The sequence below is a fragment of the Syngnathus floridae genome, chromosome 20 (assembly GCF_059516105.1).
Source record: "Syngnathus floridae isolate MCC-2025c chromosome 20, RoL_Sflo_1.0, whole genome shotgun sequence".
NCBI classification, from domain to species: domain Eukaryota; kingdom Metazoa; phylum Chordata; class Actinopteri; order Syngnathiformes; family Syngnathidae; genus Syngnathus; species Syngnathus floridae.
The window spans coordinates 3,075,605-3,095,382 of record NC_142432.1 but is presented as its reverse complement, the minus strand read 5'-3'; the positions used below and the strand labels follow the sequence as shown (position 1 = coordinate 3,095,382).

Here is a 19,778-nt window from a genome sequence, read left to right as displayed (position 1 = left end):
CCAGGAAGTGGTGACGGTCTGGCTTGGCGTATTTCCAAGCAAGTCGTGGAGAAAAGTGACTGACGGTGTCCCCTGGCGTCGAGAGGTGCAACTACATAAGGAACATTGCACAAGTGTGCACCCCCCCCCCCCCTCCCTCTAACTTCAAATCACAGTCAGTATATACCTGCCAGCATTTTATGTTCAAGTCCACCAGCTTTTGTTTTGTTTTCCTGAAAAGCCTAAAGGGTTTGTGGAAACATCTCCTGCTGTTTCAAACTGTTCCATATTTCCTGCCACCTTGTCCCCAGTCATAGAGATGCATTGATGGTGGTTTGTTTGGATAGTTTTCTCTATTCCCCTTCAAATGAGTCAACGTCCGGCTGACACTAAATTGAGAACAGTGCTCGGAAGAGTCAGGTAGAAAAACAAAATAGGCTGTGTATGTTGCCTTGGAATGGGCCCAAAGCACACAACAAGGGGCAACGGTCGACTACATAGCAGAGGACAATACTGACAAAGACTCCATTGACCTTCACATTGGGTTGCACGCAGCAGTGTTTCATTGTGATCAAACATGCCCTTGCTGTGCGTGTGTGTAAGGCTGCAAGAGTGCAAAGAATATCAATTGGATATTTGCATCCCTCAGTGGATTTTTTTTTGGAAGGGTTTTTTTTTTTTTGATGCTGCTTATCTGTGTGCCAGATGATCTACCATCATGTTTTGTTATAGCGTAGATGAATGGAGCTGGACTGACAAGCATTCATTAGGAAACATTAATTTCTTTCACAATGACATTTTTGAGAATTACAAATGTCTTTGTGCTTTGCATATTTACAAAAAAGGTGCAATCAGGTGCCAATTGCATAACATTGAATACAAGAATTGTAAAGGCGTTATTTTAAAATAACATTTTAACATGTACAAAAATAAATTCGAATAGCTGAGGGGGATAAAAAGGCCATTTTCAACTACATCTGTCGGGATCCTGTGCCTTGGAGCTCCAGGATAAGCGGATACTTCTCCAGCATAGAGGTGATCACCACTGTGGCCTTGTACTGCTTCACTTCACTGCAACACACACACATAAAATGAAGTCCTAAATAAAGTCGCCTCTCAGTGTCACACTTTGCTACCTGGCCGTGAAGCTGATCTCCAAACGTTGGTAGTGGTCGTGAAGCAGTTGGTGGTCCTTGGAGCGGAGAAGCCCGGAGGTGGGCGTCACGCTAAAGACATTAGAAATGTCCTCACTCGACTCTATAGGTTTTCAAGAAGAAACAAAAATAATGGGACACAAAGAATTGATCCCCATCTGCCAAACTGCTGCTAGATTTGCTAACGCTGCACGGAATGAAGGTTTGAATTGGATTGACCTATAATCAATGACCAGTGAGTTCGGGAGCCGATACTAAAGAGCTTGACTTCTTTCTCCTGCATCTGCCCCAAGTAGCAGAGTCCGAAATTGATGTGATCGGTGGACAAGCTTAGCGTGGCAAGCTCCACGTGGGCGCACAGCGGCACCGTCTGAAACAGAAGGTTGATATTCACAGAATCTTCCTGAAGGAGAACTTTGTGCCATTGAAACGACACCCTGCTAACCTGCTGGCTGTTGTTGTTGTAGTGAATGATGAGATCCTGCTCGATCTTCAGCTGCTTGTATCCATCGTCACTGGTGAGGAGCGTCACGCCGTCTATGGGATGCTCGATGAGCTCTAAAAGTGACGGCGAGCAGCAGAAGGCCACCCTCACCTGTATATATTTAATTTCAATTTGATTTACAGCACTATTTCACAACATCAGTTATCCATCCCCAAGTAGTTGGTTGTACCAGCATGCTATTTTGGGAACGTAGAATCAACGTCTGGGGGTCAGCGGCCGACCATCTGCAGTAGGCGTTGGACCCTGACTGAGTCGGCTCCTTGTACAATGAAAACGGCGGCTGAGCTATGAGTCGAAAGATCAAGCCGATCTCAGTGGGGTTCCTTAGCAGGAAGCTCTGCACGTTGTCAAATTCCTCCAAGAACACCTAGAAAATTTCCAGAAAATTATTGATGGTGGATTCATTGACTGATGCTTGTATCAGCGCTGGACTAACCTGCTCTCCCTCTGTATTCACTAAATCACCAGCTGATGTGTGAAATCCCAAAACTTTATTGTCGTCTTCCATCTGTACTAAGAGCCTGCAGACCAAATAAAAACAACTCATTGATTTTCTAGTGAAGCACATGTTCTAAGAATAGCCATGTTCCCATTGCTTACACTGCAGGCTTGATCACCGCCAGGAGGTCCACTCTAATGGGCTCCAGATCCAAACCATGGAGTCGTGTCACCTTACCCGGCACACAGATAGCCTCCTGGAACAAAAACAAATATGTAGACAGGGTGAAAAAAAAAAAATGGGTGGACTATTTTGCGTCTTACCTCGGAGTCCAGACTAATGAAGCCCAGACCCAAGCCTATGCATGTGGACTGGGTAGATGTTTTGCTCAGGGTGAGCGGGGTGAAAGACACGTTCACGGTGTTGCTCCCTTGTGCCGGGATGATCTGGTAGGCACAATACTTAATATTGATTTTTAATAACACAAGCAAAGCGGTTTAAATTGTGCTGTGCGTACGATTTGCTGCGGAGTGACACAGTAGGGTTCGTTCGACTTGTCTCCCACATGGGATCGAATGTGGACAGACAGCATTTTTTTTTTGGGATAACATAGTTTGTTGTTTTCATCTTTGGTTGTTTCTTCTTGTTCCGGGCCCTGAAATCACAATAAAATGTATTTGAGCTAATTCCATGACCTTATATGAAATTTGGATGGCTCTTTGTGTTTCGAGAGTTGTGAGGGAAAAAAAAAATGTCGCTATCAATATCCAACAATTTATGCGCGTAAGCTCACAGCAGAGCTGCAGCACGAAGCCTCCGAGCTTAACATGTGAGTCGTTTTCCAGACAGCCTCGCCGTTAGAAGGCTTCGCCGCTCCCTTGGGGTTGTCGTCAGACTCCTTGAGAGGGAAGCTTTCCCCGTACGACATCATGACGTCCACCAGTTTGCGATCGTTCGGAATGATGTTGTACATCTCCCAGTCCAGACGGATATCTGTCCAAAAAAGATTTGTTAGTTTTATTAAAAAAAATAAAAAAATAAAAATTAAATAGATAGCTAAAAATAAATAAATAAATAATGAATAATATTATAAGAAAGACAAAAGCGCTACTTACCAAAAAAGGTGGGATTGTTGATGCGAAGAGAACGGAAAATAGTTTCACCTCCAGATAAACGAGTACCAAACCTAAAGATGTGACCAATATTGACAAACCTGCTTAATCAACCCAATGAGTGGATTGTAGCACTTACTGGACATTGGGTCCCTGGAACTGGTCCTCGGGACGTGGGCCTATGATTTGGAAGTAGAGCGGACAGCCTTTCACTAGCATCTGCATAGGGAGGTAGGTGGGCTCAAGGGCCCCCACCTAAAAATAAAAATAATGGCTCAGTCGAAATTGAGAGTAGAATTGGCTTATATTTGTGAGTTGGACTGATTCATCTTCATCCATCTACCTACATTGCATATGAGATTATCTTTGTACTCCCCCCACATGTCGCTGTAGGCGGTCACGTCCACAGTTTGGGTCTCAAAGGGTTCCAGCGTTCCGGCACTTGGCACGATGAAGAAGGCTGCACCTTTTCTGTTAGCCAGCAAGTTGCTCACAAAGTCTGGATATTAAAATTGCATTTGTGGCTCTTCTATTCTCATATTTAAAAGATAACTTTGAGAAGTCATGCATACCCTTGTGTGATTGCTCCTCTAATTTCTTGGCTTGGACGGAGTGAAGCGGCTTCTTCATGTAATGGGATCTTCATGATAAAAGTAGTTTTTGGGTTAGCTATTAAGAGAAATGATGGAAGAATATTCAGACCTTTTCTTTGATTGGTTGCTGGGCTTTTCCACGTCACAGGTGAAATATTCCGCCTGGATGGTGAAAGATGCCGTGATGGCGGTGTGATTGGTCATAAGCAGCTGCTTGGTGACAGGTTGCGCCAGCAGTACGTCACCAAAATCGATCATCAACTCCGCTTGTTCCTTGTTGTCTGGAACGGGACTATTGACAAACAGGAAGAGCGGCGATGACCTCATGATGATGATTAAAAAAAAAAAAAAAAAAAATCCCACCTGGGGTCAGGGAGTGAGTAGGACACTCTGAGTCTTTGAGTAGTGGGCGCCAGGATGCTGAGAACAAGAGGCGAGGTCATGCCCTCCACCTCGCAGAGTGCGATGACATCATTCAGTGCAGACTGTGATGAGAGGAAAAAAATTTAGGTTAATCAATAAAAATAGCTTGATGTGTTTAAGAGTCTTACATCTGTTTGGGATATGAAGGAAACTGTGATATCCAAGCTGGCGTTTGGTCCTAAAGTGCCTGACAGGGGTTCAAAGGTTGCTGAACAAAAAGATGCTTGCTGACCCTTTAGCTCTTCCTGAAGAAAATAGAAGTACAGAAAACTTCAAGAACGCAATCTTAAAGGCACATTAAATGTACTTTTTAATTGATTGTATAGAAATAGTTTCTTCAAAGCTTCAATACAATTATTTTTTTGTAGGACACGCACCACCCAGCAGAAATTGGATTGCAAGAGCGTCTGGTTGAAGATAGTGACGGTCCCTTCTGCAGCGACTCCCATGTAGAGTTCAGAGAGGAGAAGCTCGCAATTCAGTAGACACAGCTGAGGAGACTGCACATTCGCACGCACGAGTAGGTGACTGCGGAACACACAGACATCATACAAAAGTTTTTTTTTCCAAGTATGAACAATGGTAAGTAATTTGAGTGGAAAACAAAAGTAAATTCTAAAAAAATAAATAAAATAAATAAAAAAACATTCTTAAAGCAGCGCAAATTGTTGTGTGATATATAGTAATAATAATAATAATAATAAAAAAACATAATCTTGAGATATATAAACATTTTCCCTACCATCCCGTCCCATCCTCTACTGACAGCTCCAGTTCCGTTTCAAGTTCTTGGCAGAACTCCGGCGTGAAATGGATCTCCACACTGCAGCCGGTCAAAGGGGGGAGCATCCCACTGCATGGTTCGACAATCAGCTACACACACACACGTTAATGTGAGTCAGTTGATAACAAGTGTGTTGTCACCAAATGTGAATGCATTCCACCTGCTGATCTTGTCCGTCATCTTGACTCTTATGCACCTCCTTTAGCGTCCAAGAAGCATCCAGGTTCGTGACGTTGTCGAGGTATAGCGTCTTCTGGCTCTGGTCCCCGAGTCTCATGAGACCAAAGTCCACGCTGGGTACGCTGATGCTCACACTGGGACCCTTGTAAAATAATATTATAAGAGGCTGAAAATTCTACGGAAATATAATTGAGATGGAAAAGTCCTGCTTACCTTGAAGGTGACCTCCACCACCAAGGTGACGGGTTCGGAACGGTGCTCGATGTGGCAGAGCAGACTGGTCACCACCTTCTCCGGTTTGCCTCCGGTTACAACCAGTTCAAAAGCAAAACACTTTTCCTCGTCTGTAGGGGAAAGGAGGAAAAAAGAAGTGTTGTTATTTTTTTGGCACAGTGTCATTTATACAAAAATAAAATTAAAATACCAATTTTTCCAGTAGCAGGCTCCACTTCTATTTTGTGACAAGTACTGCTCACCGGGTCCCATTGGAAGGAAACAGGTGTTTTGCTGTTATTCCACATCTGGCAGCAACAGAATTATCATTAAAAACAAAATATTGTACATCAGGTTTAGCAAAGCACCTTAAAATGTCGCCGTGTGGTGGTGGAAATAAAAATTTCCCCGGGGATGATGAGGGCGTAGGGCACCAGCAGGATGTTGAAAGGCTCCGTAGAACCCTTGACTTCAATTTCCATGACGGTGGTGTCGCTCACCTTGGAGCTGACGCGAACGGGCTGCAGGATGCTGGACCTGCTAGAAAATGAAAAATGATTATTCAGGTGAATTTTTGATTTACATCATGTTACCTCTCGCCGTTGGTCTCCGTGGGCAGCTGGGGGATGTCGCTCAGGACTAAATGGCACACGCTGTGGTAATCCTGCATCTTTAACACGAAAAAAGAAAAAAAAAATCCATTTATTAATTTTCTAGGTTCTCAAAAAGTTCTCGCACACGAGAGTGCTTTGAAAATTGGGAAGAGTGTATTCTTCCTACCTCCTTGGGAAAGAAGGAGATAGTGAACTCTCGATCCTGGCAGGGGGCCAGAATTCCCAAGGCCGGGTCGACTTGGAAAATATCATCTCTGTCAGGTTGGTACTGGATGGATAAGGGCTCGGGGAGTTCACAGGGAAGGAGCGGCTGGAGGTTGGGCTTCATGATCTGCCAGTGAAAAGCCAGCTCCAAATGGCTTCAATAAAGATAACAGTACATTGTAATGTTTTATGACACATCAAAAGAATGCAAAGAATACATACACATTATTTCTGATGACTATCGTCTTCTGATGAACCGTGTGAGGGTTGCCCGGTTCGAATCGGACAAAGTAGTCTGCGGTGATGTCGTGTACCTCCCCTAAAATAAGAGGCAGCTCCTTGCCGGAAACGGACAACAGCTCAAGAGCGATCAATTGACCTTCGCCTAAAAGCAGAAAAGTGAATGTGAGTCTGGTTTTTAAGATGAGGGGGGGTAAAGTGGTGTCACCTTGAACGCAAAGGTCTTTCACTTGGCAATTGTCGCACGCGATTGTGAAAATCCGGCAGATGCGTTCGGTGGTGGTGGGAAAGAAAAGAGCCTGCCACAAAAGTCATACAAAACTATCAGGACTGGAATCATCAATAAATAAAAATGTTATGATCAACTGTGGAATATTTTTGAAATTATATTCTTCCAGCACAACCTCACCTCGACTACAACGGTCTCACCAGGTTGCAAAGAAAAGAAAGATGGGCTGACGGCAAAGGGAGGCTGGTCTGAGTAACAACTTGTCACCACCGACTGGATAGAATAAAAAAAGTATTTTAAGAATAATAAAATAAATCAAGCAATCATTGAGGTAAGATTTTGTTACCCTGGGATTGGTGATTGGCCACTGATTCTTTGGGACGATACAGAAGGTTCCGGCACTGAGACCGATGTTCTGACAAAGGAAATCAACGCATCTCACTCCCCCGATGAGACAATAACCACAGTCCAGAACGTTCGGCACTGGAAAAATTAAAAATCATCAAGATATCAACTCAAGGACTTACTGTCCTGTTTTGATGTCAGAGAAGACTTACAGGTCAGAACAGGAGGCGGCCTCTGCGCCTTGATGGGGACTACGAGGACATGCTCGCCCTGACTTTCCACCACTAAGCGGTCTTCATAGTCGGCAAGGGAGTCTGGAGCGAAGCGCACCGTGAACTTACAACTCATGCCTGGAGCGACAACACCGCCTTGGCCAGGAAATCTCCCTGGAAAAAAGAATTCAAAATTCACGCCGCACATCTTTTTATAAGCTGCTCAAAAATGTGTCTTGACACCTAGGAACTGGATTTAAAATAAAATAAAATAAAATAAAATAAAATAAAATAGTGCTCACCAAGACCAATAGTGAAGTAAGAACTGCTCGCCGGGAGCACTCGAATGTCGCGGCTGGAAAAGCTCACATTTTTTAACTCCAGTGTTGTCTAAGACGGGAAGAAGATGGATTGAGGATCACCTTAGAAAACACTGGAAATATTCAGCGCCGACAAGGAGGCATACATACCTCATACACCTGTCCTACATTGTAGACTGTGAAGAGCACAACAGGTGGTATGGCCAGGAAGACCTCAACTGGACTTTCTTCAGAGCTTACAATGAGAAATAATACAGCAATTTTCATAAGAGCAGCTTGAAGCATATTCATGAGCTACACTCGAAAGTAAATCAAAGTCACACCCGACTCATTCAAAATTGAATGTACCTTTCCATGCCGTCGTCCTTCTTCACCGTCCGAGGGCGGATGAGGGAGGCGGCACCCTGGTGATCTTTCGGAGGCAGGAAGCGTGGATTTTGGAGAATGCGTTGCCGTTCCTTCATCCTCTGGAGTTTACTGTTGCCCTCCGCTTGATCCGTTGCGCTCGGCTCATCCTTCCACTTGGGCAAAGGTCTGGTCTGTATCTTCTTAATTAAGAAAGGCTCATTTAGTTATATTTTTAGGGTGTAGCTTAAAGAGATGACTGCAAACCTCGGTGGGTGACTTCTTGCTCTTTAGGACCACAGAGCTGCACTCCAGAGTTTGGCTGGACTCTGACTCGTTCCTCACTCTCCATAGGGTGTTGTCGTGCACCTCTTTAGCCACATGCATGGTGTAGGCAATGGTGGGTCTGGTAAGATCTGGTTTTACTGAACGAGGAATGAGATCAAATGTGAGTTAAGGATAAAAAAGAAAATCCCAAAAATGATAAGAGAGGAAAAAGTACCAATTGCTGGAGCCTTCATTTGTATTTTTTGCGGCTTTATATAGTCCAGTGGTGAAATCAGGTCATTTACTTGAAGAAGACCTTCATCAACATGCCAGATGAAAGCTGACTTGACTGCAAGAGAGAAAAATGAGATGGTCAGTTTTGATAATCAAGTGATTTTAGGTTGGAGTGGATATTTTTGCCACCTGGAGGGAGGCCCTGAAGATCAGGCACATCCATGAAGTCCTCCTTCATCCGTTCCGTGGTCCGTCGCTCCGTGCCAGCCGCCCGAGCTCTGGCCTGGATGATGTGGCTCTCCAGCATATCTGCTTCTTTTATCCGCTGGTTATATTCAGCCCGAACCTTTTGAGAGATGTTATTAGTAGCCAAGCATCTTGCGATGTTCTCCTCACACAGTCGAATTTACCCGTTTGAGCTCTTCAACATATTTGTCATGATAGCTGCTCCTCCCTCTTGCCTTTATAAGGTTGCATGGTGTCACGTTGGTGTAAAGTTCCTTAAAGGTGCTGGCCAACACGTGAGAAATGTCCTTATAAACAAAATACATTATGGATGTGCATGTGTGGCATCTGCAAGAGTGATTTCAACAATGACAATTTATTGCAAATCATTTACAGAACCCATAAGCAATGTTAGATCTATGAGGGTCCAGGGAAACCAGTTTAGGAACCAATGTAGGTCAATTACCTGTGATTTTGCAGAAGCAGGTGTGTGAATGTCCACAGGAGGATCAGACCGAGAAGGTCTCTGCTCTTGTTGCTCCTGCAGCATGACTACCTTGGAAAAAGTTGATCTAGGAACCAAACGTCAGTGTTAGAATCTTGATGTCCCACATTTGCTAAATTGATTTAGAAACACATTTTAAAAATAAAGTTTTACACTCAAAAGAATGTATAGGTACTTAGAAGTTTGGAGTGTTGGTTTTGTGACGTCACAACTGTCGTCGTGGAAACCAACGACGGCAACTATTCATTGCCATTTTTCTTCACAAATCTGTACCAAAAGACGCAAAACGCAAACCACACAACTTTTATCAAATAAATGATGCCACGGGAAAAACACGGAATATGCATTGTGTTTTTCTCTGGTTTTGAAATACAAGCTTATCTCTTAACTTTGTAGACGAAAACGACCGTCGGTGATTTTGTGTACAGGTCGTTGCCTAGCAACACTGTGAGGACCCGAAAATAAGGCAGCCTCGAGCCTATTTAATGAGTGACATGGCTTTGAAAAATCATTTTAACGTACACATAGGACAATTTTGTTTCTTTCATTTGGAGGACTAAATAGATTACTAAACTGAAGGTTTGAACAGCACTATTACTTTTAACCACAGGAGGGCAGCATATCACCAGAAATTAGTGTTTTCTCGGTAAAACAGTGACATAAAATTGTGTCATGCAAATAGAAATACACAAATTGCAATGAATAGGCAAATGTGTGCATGAGCAATGTATGAATAGTTAGTTCATCTGCCTTCTTTGCAGGGTTTCACAGATCTTATTTTTGTTTTTATATAGAAGGGGTTGGGTATGCACAAACTGGGGAACACTTTTGGTCAAATCTCAAAATTCATGCCATTGGTAACAACCAATTGAGGGTGCACTTCACCTCTCACCCAAATTTGGCTCCTCTCTCCTGTGACAGTGATGACCTAGTGACCTCTGCATGTGCCTATGTGAAGTGAGCTATTTGGCACAATTTGAATTTTTTTTTAGAATTATTTTAACTGATTTTACTACTGAACACAACTATTCTTATGTAAAAATGTAAAGTGCAATCAAATGAGTGTCAAGTCGTTTTTATAAAAAAAATAAAATAAAAAAAAGAAGGTTCTTTTATTGCCTGCAGCTATCAACACACAACACCACATTAGCAAATAAACCTGCTTGGACTGTTACACAAGGTGTGGCGTTCGATTTCTTTTCCATTAACCTCTAAGCAGCTCTCTCAAATCGCCGGGTTGGTCAACTATAACAAAACAGTTGCTTTGTAACTTTTTTTCTGTTTACACAACCCGGCGGCCGGCGAGAGACTCGATCAGACTGTCGGCTTACTCTAATAATAAAGGCGCACAAAGAGGCATGTGTGTGGCTCTTTATAATGTAACAATCCAATCAGGCACAAGAGGCCCCTGTTTGTCGACTGCTGACGTGCCGTTCACATCAACCATTATAGTGAGAGCTCATTCAATAGCCATAGAAAAGAAAAAAAAAAGTGCCTGATTGAATCATCTTAAATATTTTTTGCACTGAGATAATTGTCTGGTCAGATGTTTTGTTTTCTAAGTTTTTTTTTTTAAGTCAGAGTGGGCGCAGCATCTCTAGTGGGATAATGAAGCTTAACATTCAACTTTGACGTGATGAAACCTATGTTACATGTCCAAAAACATGTCAAGACCTTGTGAGTAGACACGGATGACATGTTGCTGATATGTGACTGTCAATCTCTCAAAAAAATCCTTCTCCCTTAAGAGTATTATACTTTGACTCATTATTGACTGTGATTTAAGTGCTGGCATGGGGACAGATGACAAGTGCACACCTTTTAAACCTGTTGACTCTAAAAACAATTGATTTCACCATTTTATTTCTGATTAGCACCAATACATGTCTGCATTTTTGGCATTACAGAAGACTTACTGTACGTAGTATGTCCCTTTTTGTTATTTAAAACCAGTGGCTTTTTAATTTGTCTGTGGAATGCTTTTTGTCACCACACCCCAATCAAGAATTTTACACTTGACATCCGTTTTTAAATCCAGTTACTTTTTTTTTTTTTAAATTAGGGTTAGGCTTTTCTAATGCAAATGTTCCACTACTCACAAAGGGGACCAAACTACGACTGGATCGTATTTTCACTCAATGAGCCAGCACTTCATTGTCACTTGTCAGTTCGAGGGCAGATCCCTGGAAGTGGCGGAAGCATTCCAAATAATTTTCTACATGGCTTTTAAAATCGCTTTGCCCGTACCCCACCCTTTCTAAAAAAAAAAAAAAAAGCATATTGCACAACACCGCAAAGAAACTGAGTGAAAAGAAAACAGGAGCTTAACTGAAACTTCTCAAATCAGGCATGACTTTGAAGGCCTCATTACAGAACATTGACAGTGCAAAGTGAAAACATATTTTGCATTGCATTTGTTGCATGTTACAATGGGTTGAATTCCAAAGTCTTCATTCCCGCATGCATGAAAGTACTTGTCAGACCGGCATGGCAGTAGTGGGTGTGGACTGAACTGGCTCATATAGAGTCAACGGGGCTGTTGGCAGCTACACACTGCGGCTCAGAGAGTGGAGAGGCAAGGTAGGGGGAAATTCCATTTGAACAACATATACATTTTACGGTCGGGATTACGAAGGAGGAGGAGGACCGAGCGGAGGACCTTCGGCCCCCAGCACACACTGACTCAAAGCGGAATATGGAGGCCAATGGTGCTGCAGGGAAACACAGTGAGTTGGATGACAAATTTACAGCCCAGTTCCTTTTCATGTGCTCCAATAGAAAACTCTCAAGGAGGGTTATCAATTTGTGCCTCTTGGTATTATATATAATACTTTTTGGTATTGGTATATAATATATATTATATGGTATATACTATATATACATATTATATTATAATAAATATAATACTGCAATATATGTGCATTTTATGATACATAACAACCCAAATAATAACCCACCAAATACAAAACAAAATTATGCCAAATGTTACGAATAGAAATGAAATTAGAGATCATTGAAGACATTGCGTGCACAGTTTGATTGATCATTCGTTGCACGACATTATGTATTATATTTTTAGTATTGCTCCATTTTTCGACCTCTTCAGTTTAATGTTCGTCATCGCATGAGAATCGTCTGCTCTTAGGTCACTACCGTCATATGACACTTTTGTTTATCATCTTGTACGGAGTTGACAGAAGACTTGCCCAAACTTGCTGGCGCGTGTGTGGAGTATATAAACAAAGGGATTCCAACAATGGACACCGATTATGGGAGGCTTTCACTATACATGTTTTAAAGTTGCACAAATAGCGGTAATAAGACGCGAATTCGGACCCGCCCAGTGACGGAGCGCAGAAGCGCTCTTTGCCCCTTTTCTCCCCCGTTATCCGAGATTCAGTTCCTAAATCTCGGCAGTTCAGAAATATTTTCTTGCACGATGTCTTGCTGCGAACAAAAGGCTATAAGGAGTCCGTCGGAAGAGCTGGCTCACCAGCAGCGCGTGAAAAAACTGGCCCAAGAGAATGGAAAACGGATCGGTGAGTAAGACCCACCTCTGCTTGAGTTTTGACCCAGAGATCTTTAAAGGCGTCCTCACGATTGCCTGGAGCTATGCATTCCATCTTTGAGCGCACAGAGGACCTCTTCACTGGAGCTTGAAGGCTTCAGAGTGGAATAAATGCAGAAGCAAGACTTGTTAATGAAGCTTCAGAAGTGAAAATATGTGATTCATCATCTGGTATCGAGAGGTGTCGAATTGAATCGACATCAAATCTGTTTTTAGTTGTTTTTAAATCATTCAATAATTGTTTAAAAATTGTGTAGTTACAAAATAATCAGGGGGGAAAGGGTTTTAAAATACTTTATAATGCAAATTATTTTGTATCTTATTTTGGAATAATCAATTCTAAATCTATAGTGACAGCCCTACTGATATCTTTAAAAAGAAAAAAAAAAATCATGATTCTTATAAGTTATGAATCACACTAATAAGAGGCATGCAGTTTTCTCTTTTGTGGCTAACACAATAATGATGCTTGATTTCCTGAAACATGCACATTGCAGCAATGTGAGCATTTTTGTGATGTCTCAAAGCCCTCTGTTTGGGTGGGGGGAAAAAAAATGTCAGAAATCCCTGCCTACTACCCTGACGCCTTTTTTCCGAGGCACGGCATTGCAGTCCTGACGTGCCCTCGATGAGACAATACTTGCAGTTTCTGCCCCAAAACGAACAGTGTTAGACTAAACTCATATCTACCCTTCTTAAACTGGATTTACTTTGCAGGTCTTATTCTAATTTAACACCCAAATGCAACAGTTTTGTCCTGCTGATTAGTTGTCAATAAGTCTCAAGTCAAGTCTCAAGTCATTTTCGGCAGACGCCTCCCACGCCCTTGCAAAAGCACCGAAATCAGCGTTTTGACCTGCTCATCTCAAATTCCACATTAAAAGCTCATTCTGGTGAAAGCAGAACTAAATTGAGGCTTTGTGACTGTGTAGCGTTTTTTTTTTTTTTAAATCCAAGGAATGATTCACTTCTGCATATTACCCAAGTCACGTTGATGATGCACAGTGGGAAAGGCAAAAAATAGCAATAGTGAAACTTAAGTGGAACAAGAGCTGGTTGACTTCCAAGTTGTTCTAATATAAAAAAAAAAAAACAGAAGAAATTAGCTCTGGATGCTTTTGAAAAACTATTGGGATAAGAGTGATATCGACACCAGTTATAAATCTCATCGGCTTTGACATATTGGATCTAATAGATTTTTTTTTTTCTCCTTTTCCCCAGGTTTGGAGGGCGACCCAGATCTAAACTTTCTGCTAGTTGGCGGCATGCTGACCAAGATTCGGTCCCGCTCCTGGCAGAAATCCCGCTTCTACCGGTTACAGGAGGACTGCAAGACGGTGTGGCATGAGTCCAGCAAGCCCTTCAAACGCAAGCATACGTGTGAGTAAAAAAAGCTACTTTTCATAAACAGGGGAATTCTAACTTTACTAGTGAAAACATGTGTTGTGCTTGTTTTGAATGTGGTTGCGTCTCACGTGGCACAGAGGAAATATTTTGCCGCTGACTTTCCCTTGCATATTTCCCGCCTCCAAATGGAAATTTTCCATCCAAATTCCCAAGCGTTACACAAACGCTCCCCTTCAAGGGTGTGAGCGCCGCCCAAGTTTTTGGGTTGGTGACAGCGCCCTCACCAACCACCACCACCTTGTCATTGTTGCCCCCCCCCCCCCTCCCTTCTTCAAGTTTGACCTTTCCCGTTGCCTCCGCATGGATTCTCCACAGAACAAAGACTTTCATTAAACCACATACGTCAAGTCCTGTATTGTCATTTTTTTTGGGTTGATCTCACTGAAGCAAAGCCATTTTTTCTTCCTAATTGGATTTAAGAAATTCTGTACAACATTTCTAGTGGTTGACATGAGTTGAGGCGTTTCATTTTAACCCCATTATGGAAAAGAGTTTGAGACCCCTGCTTTAGACAAAAAAAAAAAACTCTTGCAGGTGGAACAAAATGTCTTTTATCCCTGGTAATGTCCATTTTTGTTGTCTACATTTGAGCGGTTTAAATGAGGCCATCAGATTGGGCAAGTAATCCAATTTCCCCCTGGAATGTGCAAGAATTTTAATGCTTGGCTTGACCACAATTTGATGCCTCGAGGGGCTGCTTTATAAGATTATCCATTGGGGCATATTTTTTTTCATGTTTACGGAATGCACATTGGGGAATGTAATCACAGTTATTACGTAAACCCTTGTGGAATATGCTCATTAGGAAAAATGCAAATGAACAAGGTCAGGCAATTTTCTTTCACTCAAGGGCCACATTGCATGTAAAATGGCTAAAAAATAAAATTGTTATAAAGTAAAATAGTAAAATAATTTATTTAAAATAATTCATTTGGCTATAAATAATTATTTACAATCAATAAATGCACTTGAAAAATAAATTAAAATTATTTACTCTTTCGTGTATACCGTCAATACATTCTACTTTTTCCACATAAACTCAGAGAACAAGAATATGCCTTTTCTTTTTCGAAGAGCCAACAGTGAGAACACACACTGCTTCCTGTTGATAGACTAGACAACCAGTTTCTGGCACACCGCGGTGGATTCGCTGCAGACCCCGTTCGGTTTCAGGAAGGAAGTCAACTCATCAGTTCAGTTAGACATGAGGCTTATCTTTATTTCTAGCCTTGACAGCCTAGCATGCATCATATCGAATATTGATGTTTCTCTAAGGTATCTTTTCAGTTTTGTTTTGCCAGTAGGAAATCAATAAGTGGATTTTCTGGCATCCACAGTTCTACATGTCTACAATTGTTTTGCAGCTAAGAATACTATTTTTCACGTTCGAAAACATTTGTCTCCACACAGTCTCAGTCGACGACATCGATTCTGTACGCAATGGCCGCCAATCCGAGGGTCTGACCAAGCACATCGACCCGAGCGAGGAAGAACGTTGCTTTTCCATCGTCTTCAAGGGCCGCAAGAAAGTCCTGGATCTGATGGCTACCGATAAGGAAGAAGCCAATCAGTGGGTGAAAAGCTTTGAGAAGGTCTTGAACAACATGCGCAACCTCAGCCGGCAACAGAAGACCGAGCAGTATCCTTGACAAAAAAAACCCTAAGGTGTTGAGTTTGAGATTCCAAGTTGAAATGAAATCCTTGCATCCGATCGCTAGCTGGATCATCGACTGCATGCGCAAAGCGGACAAGAACGAGGACAACAAAATGAACCTGAAAGAGCTGAAGCGCTTCTTGCGACACGTCAACATTGAAGTCGACGACACGTACGCCGAAGCACTTTTTAAGGTGGTAGCACTTCAGAATTTGAAGTCAGGCAGAGAGCACCTTGCAAATTCACATTATCTTCTAGAAATGTGACGAGTCCAACTCGGGCTACTTGGAAGACTTTGAGATCAAGAGGTTTTACGACCTGCTGACCCAGCGCGAGGAGATAGACGTCATCTACCAGAACTACGCTCAAACAGATGGTCAGATGAGCGCTCGGGACCTGCTCAACTTCCTGCTGAACGAGCAGAGGGAGAACGCCACCGCGTCGGATGTTCTGCGACTGATCGAAAAATACGAGGTGGATGAAACGGGTAGGTTGGCATCAGGAAAATTCCAGTCAAACATTTTCCTTATTTCCATTGTCCCTTCAGCCAAACAGAATCATCTCATGACCAAAGACGGCTTCCAGATGTTCCTCCAACACGAAGACAGCGACATCTTCAACCCGGCCTACAAGAACGTCTACCAGGACATGACGCAGCCTCTCAACCATTACTACATATCTTCCTCGCATAACACGTATCTCACCCATGACCAGCTCAAAGGACCCAGCAGCACTGAAGCCTACATTAGGTAAAAAAAAAAAAAAAAACGTATATGGACAAAACATATATTGATGTACTGAGCGATTATTTACTAAACTACTTTATTTCTTCAGAGCTCTGATGAAGAGTTGCCGCTGCGTGGAGCTTGACATTTGGGACGGCCCCAACGGCGAGCCCGTCATCTACCACGGATACACGCTCACTTCTAAAATCCTCTTCAGGGACGTAATCAAAGTCATCAAAGACTATGCCTTTAAGGTACCAGGCCTTCCCTTCATACATAAATTATATTAATAGTGCATTGCGAGCATGCTAACATAGCTTTCGCTTCTCCACCCAGACGTCGGACTACCCCGTCATTCTGTCCTTGGAGAACCATTGCAGTGTTGACCAGCAGAAACTCATGGCCCACTACATTGTCTCCATCCTGGGGGACGCCTTGGTCAACAAGCCCCTCGGGAAGGTTATCCCCACCACCTTCCCCTCACCAGAGGTTAGCAGAAGAACTTTATTAGAATAAATAATCTTACCAGGACGTTTCCCTAATTTGTTTCATGTATCCTACTTTGAGAGCCTCTGTTTTTATAGGCTAACCATTTGTCTTCCACAGGAGCTCAAGGGCAAGTTCTTGATCAAGGGAAAGTGCCTAAACAAATTGGACGCCATGTTCAACAACAACACAATCTCAGACGGCACGGTGTCCGAGGAGGATGAGGCAGCGGAGCAAGAGAACGGACAAAAAGCGCCTCAAAAGGTTTGTCAAGTCGTTGTAAGTCATCACAGAAAATGTATGTTAGAAAAAAAAGTAATATTAGGAGATAAAAGTGGGAATTTTAGATAATTTTTTTTAAATGTTTCAAAATTGGTGATTTTCTGAGAAACACTTTGTAATATTAGAAGGAGGAAAAACATTTGGATTATAAATGCCATTTTATGTCATGATAATTTAATTTTTTACACATTTTGTATGGTCCCAACTTTTCCCTCAGAAATCAAAGATCAAACTGGCGAAGGAGCTGTCAGATGTGGTCGTCTACTGCAAGAGCGTCCATTTCAATGGTTTTGAACACGCCAGGGATAAGTTGGACTTTAACGAAATGTCCTCCTTCAAGGAGAGCAAAGCCTTCAATTTAGCTGAGAACTCGCGTAAGTTCACAGCCAACTGAAATGCATATAAAAAAAAAAGTCCAAAGATGTGCCGCCTATCAGAAATGACGATAAGGGAGTTTACTAAAGCTAATTTGTGCCAATTGTGCTTTTGTAAGATTCGTAGAAAGAATTTAGTAAAAGGCAAAAAAATCATAATTTTCAAAGCTTTTGTCCAAAAATATTTCTTCAAACATTTTATGAGTAATTTGTTGAAGTGTGTATGCAAATCAGTGAACGTGTTCAGAATGTGTCGCCTGTTTGACCTCTTACCATTCCTGTTTTGTGCGTCAGGCACAAACACACAAAACAGGAATGGTAACGAAACAAAATTTCCTTTCAGCCACGGCCTACATGCACCACAACATTGACAAGCTGAGCCGGACCTATCCTGGTGGCTCTAGAACTGACTCATCCAACTACAACCCGGTGCCCTTGTGGAATGCTGGTTGCCAAATAGGTGCGTCTTGCCCCTTCACACATCCACCGACTCACCCAAAAAATAACATCACCTTTGTTTTGGCAGTGGCGCTCAACTTCCAGACACCCGGCAAGGAGATGCAGATCAATCAGGGCCGCTTCCTACCCAACGGCATGAGCGGCTACATCCTCAAGCCGGAATTCCAAAGAGATCCCTCTTCTCAGTTCGACCCTATCGTGCTTTCCGACGGACCCTGGCTGAGGAAGAAGACCCTCCATGTCATGGTGAGCCTGTAAACACACACAAAAATCATTCAGGTTTTTTTTTTTGCATAAAAATCTGCACTTTTTTTCTGTAATATTCAAAAAGTAACAATGTTTTTAATAATTAGAGGATAATATTTTTTGCATAAAAATCAGCACTTTTTTTCTGTAACATTAAAAAAGTAACACAATATTTTATTTGAAAATATTTATATACATATATGTATGCAAGCAATTAAAAAGTTTCAATTTCCACGGTAACGGTTGTAATACGGGATACCTTGCAGGTGATCTCGGCCCAGCAGTTACCCAAGCTCAACGTGGACAAACAGAAATCCATCGTGGACCCCCTGGTGAGGTTAGAGATGTACGGCGTGCGGGCTGACAACGCCATCAAGGAGACGCACTACATTGATAATAATGGTGAGCTGATATACACCCCCGCTCACACACACAAACACACAGAAGCATCCCGTGTTCCATGCTACGTTCATTTCATTGTGTAGGATTTAATCCCATGTGGAACGAGCGATTCCAGTTCGACATCCACGTTCCTGAGCTGGCCATCTTACGAGTGGTTGTGGAGGACTATGATGCTACGTCGGCTAACGACCTCATTGGCCAGTACTGCCTGCCGCTTACCTGTGTGCAGAACGGTAACGAGCATACCGCATCCACACTCCCATATATTCTTTATGTGTTAATTTTTTTTTTTTCTTTGATTTGGACAAAAATAACCCAAAATATAGTATTTCACAAAACCTTTGAAAATGTTTCATATTTTCATGTAACAAAACTGCCAAAATGACGTTTTGCTGCAATGTAAATTAGTCATTGTGCAGTTAAATCACGATAAATCGTACTTCCGCTTATTTATTATTACTATTTGTACCCCCCCAGGTTATAGGCACGTTCCGCTTCTTAACAAGAATGGCGACCTGATCTCGTCGGCCGGCCTCTTCGTGCACATCATGCTCCTGGATGCCAATTAACGCAGGGGAAAATTTCTGCTCCTACCAATTATTGTATTTTTTTTTTTAATGCAACAATGTCTGCACAATAACTAAGCCAATAAGCCAAAGTGAACGAGTATGGAGAGTATTTGAATGTATTCGTCCCACTGGTGGTAATAAGCTCAGGTTGGAAGGAAGAACATTGAAGATGATAGTATTTAATTTATGTAGATGGTATTTTCTGACAAGCTACACTAAGGCTTTTTTTTATGGAATTTCGTATGTTTTTGTCAAAACAAATGATCTAATTGTCCGTTAGAAAACTGTATGAACAAACATAATGTGAGTTGTTTTTTGTCATCTAACACACAAAGCCTAATTTTTTAGGGCTATTATGTTGACTTATTATTATTGTTACCGTTATTAAAACCTGGATTGCAAATTATCCCGCTGATAATCCATCAACTGCATATGTCTCTATTCTTTTACACTACTTGTCTAATAAAACCATCAGCAAGATGTT

The 19,778-nt window shown here is 42.1% G+C and overlaps 2 protein-coding genes across 3 annotated transcripts; one reads left to right on the top strand and one right to left on the bottom strand.

Annotated features, from left to right (window-relative positions):
- Window positions 1–728: 728 nt before the first annotated feature.
- dlec1 (DLEC1 cilia and flagella associated protein) lies at window positions 729–13,134 on the bottom strand. The gene is made up of 39 exons (XM_088363561.1): window positions 12,677–13,134; window positions 9,084–9,389; window positions 8,803–8,925; window positions 8,582–8,738; window positions 8,394–8,507; window positions 8,159–8,316; window positions 7,895–8,094; window positions 7,697–7,781; window positions 7,529–7,616; window positions 7,227–7,400; window positions 7,016–7,152; window positions 6,850–6,942; window positions 6,649–6,739; window positions 6,423–6,585; window positions 6,163–6,355; window positions 5,976–6,052; window positions 5,751–5,922; window positions 5,594–5,690; window positions 5,383–5,513; window positions 5,150–5,311; window positions 4,948–5,078; window positions 4,583–4,733; window positions 4,334–4,450; window positions 4,146–4,267; window positions 3,892–4,074; window positions 3,762–3,829; window positions 3,537–3,688; window positions 3,329–3,444; window positions 3,193–3,263; window positions 2,871–3,070; window positions 2,595–2,732; window positions 2,401–2,523; window positions 2,239–2,333; window positions 2,075–2,159; window positions 1,808–2,005; window positions 1,579–1,728; window positions 1,353–1,503; window positions 1,116–1,236; window positions 729–1,050 (listed from the first exon to the last, which is right to left on the bottom strand). The coding sequence occupies exons 2-39, from the start codon at window positions 9,165–9,167 to the stop codon at window positions 951–953; spliced, it is 4,971 nt and encodes a 1,656-aa protein (XP_088219687.1). The 5' UTR covers window positions 9,168–9,389; window positions 12,677–13,134; the 3' UTR covers window positions 729–950.
- Window positions 11,659–19,774, top strand: plcd1a (phospholipase C, delta 1a). Of its 2 annotated transcripts, none has more exons than XM_088363572.1 (15): window positions 11,659–11,848; window positions 13,912–14,070; window positions 15,508–15,736; window positions 15,816–15,945; window positions 16,010–16,238; window positions 16,299–16,500; window positions 16,586–16,730; window positions 16,813–16,965; window positions 17,083–17,226; window positions 17,462–17,618; window positions 17,962–18,078; window positions 18,145–18,323; window positions 18,590–18,725; window positions 18,809–18,958; window positions 19,203–19,774. In XM_088363572.1, the coding sequence occupies exons 1-15, from the start codon at window positions 11,818–11,820 to the stop codon at window positions 19,292–19,294; spliced, it is 2,253 nt and encodes a 750-aa protein (XP_088219698.1). In that variant the 5' UTR covers window positions 11,659–11,817; the 3' UTR covers window positions 19,295–19,774. The 2 variants fall into 2 exon arrangements, with proteins under 2 accessions (XP_088219698.1, XP_088219696.1); XM_088363570.1 differs by lacking the exon at window positions 11,659–11,848 and adding an exon at window positions 12,314–12,661.
- The last annotated feature ends 4 nt before the right edge of the window (window positions 19,775–19,778 follow it).

Excerpts from the sequence above, each read along its gene's own strand:
- dlec1 (XM_088363561.1), bottom strand. The coding sequence starts at position 9,167 with ATGCTGCAGGAGCAACAAGAGCAGAGACCTTCTCGGTCTGATCCTCCT. Across the intron at positions 6,740-6,849 it reads GTGAGACCGTTGTAGTCGAG|GCTCTTTTCTTTCCCACCAC; the intron begins GTGAGGTTGTGC and ends CTTTTGTGGCAG. Across the intron at positions 2,160-2,238 it reads GCGGTGATCAAGCCTGCAGT|GCTCTTAGTACAGATGGAAG; the intron begins GTAAGCAATGGG and ends TTTGGTCTGCAG.
- plcd1a (XM_088363570.1), top strand. The coding sequence starts at position 12,562 with ATGTCTTGCTGCGAACAAAAGGCTATAAGGAGTCCGTCGGAAGAGCTG. Across the intron at positions 15,946-16,009 it reads ACGCCGAAGCACTTTTTAAG|AAATGTGACGAGTCCAACTC; the intron begins GTGGTAGCACTT and ends ATTATCTTCTAG. Across the intron at positions 17,227-17,461 it reads GACAAAAAGCGCCTCAAAAG|AAATCAAAGATCAAACTGGC; the intron begins GTTTGTCAAGTC and ends CTTTTCCCTCAG.